The 5487-nt window shown below is 41.6% G+C and overlaps 1 protein-coding gene across 1 annotated transcript in view; it reads right to left on the reverse strand.

Annotated features, from left to right (window-relative positions):
- Positions 1–4027: 4027 nt before the first annotated feature.
- tmem109 (transmembrane protein 109) overlaps positions 4028–5487 on the reverse strand; it is a 3620-nt gene continuing 2160 nt past the window's right edge. The window contains exon 3 of the mRNA XM_035659468.1: positions 4028–4761. Coding sequence (XP_035515361.1) covers positions 4382–4761 — 380 coding nt within the window. The 3' untranslated portion in view covers positions 4028–4381. The remainder of the gene's footprint in view (positions 4762–5487) is intronic.

Raw genomic sequence — 5487 nt, forward strand, 5'->3', positions numbered from 1 at the left:
TCACGCTGCCCATTTTTCCTGCTTCTAACACATCAACTTTGAGTACATGTTCACTTGCTGCCTGATATATCCCCCCCACTGACAGGAGCCATGATAACCAGATAATCAGTGTTATTCACTCATAATGTTATGGCTGATCGGTGTACACCAGATAGATCTGGATGACTGAGAATCTTCACAGACACAAATGTCTCCACTTTTTTATACGACTTTTGGCACCCGTACGAGTATAGGCCCCGGGTAACACAGAACCTGTCTTATGGCCTTTAGTATATCAGCTGAAGTGGTGCATATTCACAACTAAGGGGCTGGTCGAACGCACTTTACCAAACACCTTGGTAAAGTGCGTTGGGCACAGATTGTGGAGCAGGGCCACATACGCAACCGCTGAAAAAAAATTTGACCTCTTGCCGTCAGGCTCTGTATCTTCTAGCAACACATCTCGGTGTGAACGGCTACTGACAAATCACAATCCAACTGACAAATTGTCATCCTTGGGCTTTTGGGGCCTCGGTTGCCTGCTTAGACCTGGTTGGTAATCCAGTCTTGGCCCCCGGTCTTGAGTCATGTTAGGGTGTCAAATCATCAGAACTCTAATCATGATCAGATTTTCTTATGAGCTATAACAGCCGCATGAGTTGCTAAAACAATAGCTACCTCATTTTTGGATTCTGTGCCTCTTCACAGGTCAACACTGTTGGGACAGTCTGGGTTTGATGGTATGAGTCGAACTGAACTCGCCGCAACCCCCGACCCCTCGTCCGTTAGTGATAATTCCATTCAGATGATCTGGATTTGGCGTGAAGGCTCTTGTAACGCACTAAACTGTACGAATGCTAACAGAAAAACCACTTTGACTGCCTTTCAGGGTGCCTCCTTACTATTACAGCAAAAAAACATATCACTCATTATCCAATCAGAGCCTCTGACACCACCCGTATATCATCACAGTGGAGCAGGAAGTAGCAGCATTCACTAAACAGTGTGGCAACTGCATGTTTGTCAGTTATCACCCTAGATCAGGGAAATTTAGTTTTGCCACCACCCCCTTTTTGATCTGTCGTCCTCTTTTATTATTGTTTAACTATCACTTGTGAATTGACTTACCTGACTGGACGATGCCGTTGTATATAATTACAAAAGTGAATGCACAGTTTGACCAACATTAGACTGATGAGTGTTCCCGTGTGCCTCCTGATATCTACGGTCAGAAACCTTCCCACCTATCTAGAACGTTCACATTAAAACCACTAGGAGGCCTCATTAAACTGTAAATATTATCACAATGCCTTTCTCTGCCAAAGTCTGATTTTATTTACCATATTTTAGTGTTTTATTTTGTTTGTCGAGGTGAGTAAATACAGTGAACCTTGATACTGCAGTGTAAATGGCCTTTCCAATTTGCCTCTCAATTACCCATTCACTCACTCTTGGCAGTGAGCTACTGTGCTGGTCTGACAATTGGGAGCATTTTGGGGTTCAGTGTCTCACCCAAGGACACAAGAAATAGCTTGTGATCAAACTGGCAACCCTGTGATCAGTGGACAACCCGCTCTACCACGCCGTCTCCACAGGATATGCAGACCAAATGTAGGCCTGTCAGTTGTAGGTCGGCTGGGTTGTCTTTATGTTGTGGATATGATAATGGGTTAGAGTATGGATTTTTGTTTAGAAATGAGAAAACCAAAATCATGAAATGATCAATTTCCAGACTAACATTTATAAATATGTGGAACGAAACAGATAGTTTCCTCTTTTCAAAACAGAAAATGGGTGTTTTTTATTTTCAATTTTGGTTTTCTCATTTTGAAATGAAAAATCTTTGGTGTGACACCTTAAACCAGAGTTTCTTTCTTCTGTTTAACAGGTTAGATTTTAGGATCATCATGCGTGCAATGAATGCACCTTTTTCACATGCAAACTGGCAAAAAAAGTACAAAGGATATGATATATGATTCAATTCTTTCCCCAAAACACATTTAAAAGCAAGACTGAAAACTTTATAACTTTGTACATTCACTTCATTAATCAAATTCAAATAATTTTTAAGAAATTTTAAGACCCCACTGACACCCTGTTAAACTGGAACAAACAAGTTCTGGACTGCACTCTTGTCTGCAGTTCACGTGAAAATAAGCAGCGTGCTCCACTAAAGGGAGGATTCCATTTTAGGTGCCTTTTCATCTCATAATGTGAAGGTGACTTTGGCCTCTTTTCTCCTCAACCTTTTTGTCTTTGGGTAGATTGTCACATGAACAGCGAAGTAAGGTCTTGTTTTTTGTACCTTTGTGTCCTAGATCTGATTTTCCTCGCATGTAGCAATGCTGAGATTAACTGATTTGTATTGTTTTTGTGTAAATATAACCAATGATATTCACAGTGTAGTTGTAGTTGACGGTTACGGGTGCCGATGGAGTCCACCTCTGGATTTTATGCCAATGAACGCTGAAATTGGTTTCCTACCTCTCATTTTATACCTATTCATATTGTACACGTATGTGCAACTGTGTGTCGGTGCATGAATAAAGGAAAGTTCTGAAGCTGTTGTTGGCACCAATAAATTCTTTTACAGGAGAGAGTTGGAGAGTAAATGTGCAAGCTGGAAACCATATATGTTACTGTTAATAAACTTCAAAAACACTCCTGTTCTTCTTGCCCATTTCAACATTGTTTTCTGTCTTGATTCCTCCAGCAGATACACTTAAAGCTGCAATAGCTCATTTTTATAAAAATATTGTTTGTCATATTCACTGAAACTTTTACTATATCCTGACAGTAGTACATGAGACAGATAATCTGTGAAACAATCAGGTTCCTCTGGCTCCTAGTGCTCCAAATGGTTTTGTAAGAATCCACCAGGCCTGAACAAAAACAACCAATCAAAGCTGAGGAAGATAGAAAGATTGTGTCAAATACAGATTTATTTCACAGATTATCTGTCTCATGTACTACTGTCAGGATATAGTGAAAAAACTTCAATTTTTTTTATCTTCTCCATCCAGAAGAATCCAGTCTGACCTTATCTTGGAGTGCAGCAGTTTAGTCGGGACTGTCAGCTGACACTTTGTAAGCCACAAAATCACACCACTGGTGATGACTTTGCGCTATTGTGTCAATTTTGTTGTCATGGTTTTCTTATTCCTGTTGATAACTGGTCTGACAGTTATGTCTCACGCCTAGTGACAGCTGAACTGTATCTGAATCATGTTCAGTGTCAGCATCACATAAGTTAGCCAGCTAGCGTCTTTTTAATATGAGGTTAACGTGCCTCTCATACAGACACTACAGGGTACCTTGATCTGAGGGGCCTGGCAACGTCTGTGTTCAATGACCTGAGAATTTGGTTTTTATTATGGGCATTTATAGCTGCACACGTTTATCTCCAAAAGTACCTGTATTACAAGAGTTTAACAGTGATGTGTATGGATCCCAAGGTACACACATACAGTACACACTACAGCAGTACTGTGGTTGGAATGTAAGTTAATAATGCTGTTTTTTCAGAAGGGCTCTAAAGCATTATGGTATCAAAAACCTTTTCAACAGAATCATGAACCACACACAATCCAACCACGGATCAAACCTTATGTCAGGTTGAGGCTGAATAACACAAGAACTGTAACCCACCAGCCGGTCCTGAGACATTTCAACCATTATGACAAATAGCAGTGGATTGGTTATTGGTTAATAATGGATTATTACTATTTCTTTTTGTCATATTTAAAAGAAGTATTTAGAAAAATGACCTACTGTAGCTTTAAGAGATTATATATTTTCAAAGAATTCACAAAATACACTAATTTGCTTTCTTTCCAAGAGTAAGACGATTAATATCCTGGCAGCGCATCATGTACACAGCTGCAGTCAGGGGAGTTCAGAGGGAGTTCTACACTACTGCTCATCAACCCGCTCAGAGAGCCCGCACTGGCTGGAGATGCTGCACAGAAGTGCTGGGCAGATGGATGCACCACTTCAAAAATGTTCCAGCAAGTAACTCAGCGAAAAACTACAGAAAAGAAAGCAAATATAAGTATTTCTCTAAATGTGTCTTTAATGTGGTAAAAGGACGGTTAGAGCGCTGGACGGAAAACGTTTCATCCTCTGCACCTTCCCACTGCAGCACATCACACAGGATCAAATTTCCATTTAAAAAAAAGAAGCAGTAAAAAAATAAAAACATGTAAAATGCAAATCACTGCTTCCAGGAAGTAATAATATTAATTAAAATGAAAAAATCACGAGTAATAATAACTTTTGGAACACGTACAAAACCACAAAACTGTAAAAACATTCCTTGAAGTTCCAGAGGCCCCGAAGGACAGCAGCGCTCCCTCGTGTGGCGCCAGCTATAGGAAGACGACAGACAAACACTTCTCTCAATTCACTCCTCTGTCCTCCTCCACCTCTCCATCTCTCTCAGCCTTCTCTCCAGGATCCTCACTTGCTCCTCCAGGTGAGCGGTTTTATCAGCCGCACTAGAAGGCTGGCTCCTCGAAGTCCCGACACCGAACAGGACACAGACGCACACCAGGATGGCCAATCGGATGGCCATGGTTTCCGTCTCCACGCTGCGGTCGCTCAGGATGAGTCCGAAACAGGCAAAAGCCATGCTCACCTTCAGCAGCCACAGGGTCCGCCTCACAGTTGAGGCAACTAATCGGAAGGCGAGGGAGAGCAGCCAGTAGCTAACAAGAGCCACAAGAACCCACTGGACCACAAATATCAGGCCCTCTGGGGTCACCTTGTTGATGGGAATGCCACCTGTGGAAAACAGGAACACAAGGACAGCAAGAGTATTCACTGAGGATTAAAAAGAAATTTTAATTTAATTGTGAAATGAATATAAAATTTTAGGTTTAATTCCAACACTGTTTATGAACCCCAGTCTGCAGAAATATTCATATACAGTAGGCACACATATATACCACGTGCAGAAAACTGCATTGGTTTGGCCACAAAGCTGCATGAGATTAGCATAAAGTGGGCAATTTTGTAATGGGGGGGACTTGCGGGTACCCATAGAACCCATTTGAGTCTGAGTTCAGAGGGATCCCTTTGAAAATGGCCATGCTATTTTTCCATCGCCAAAAGTTTGCCCAGCTTTGGAGCATTATTTAGCCACCTCTCCCAACACGCTAACATGGCTAGTACTGACAGACGGTTAGGTCATTTAGGTTTCATATGATACCAGTATCTTCACTCTGGCTTTAATACGAAGCCTGCTATAGCCTCTGAAACACTGTGCGGAGTAGAAGAGGTAAGGATAAAGCAGTGGCCAATGAGATTTCCCGGGTGGCCACCCGGGGACACCCCTGCACGTCAAACTGAAACAGGTTTGCATTTGCTCTGCAATTTGCTGCATTTATTGCACAAACAGTGAGACATAAACAAAAAACAGCAACTCAACCAATGACAAAGAATAATGAGCACTTGTGGCCAAACACTCAATGTTTTATTCAGATATTAGTGCAGGGAACAACTAGCAGA

This window comes from Morone saxatilis, unplaced genomic scaffold (genome assembly GCF_004916995.1).
Source record: "Morone saxatilis isolate NCDOM2014 unplaced genomic scaffold, NCSU_SB_2.0 Contig17, whole genome shotgun sequence".
NCBI lineage: Eukaryota > Metazoa > Chordata > Actinopteri > Moronidae > Morone > Morone saxatilis.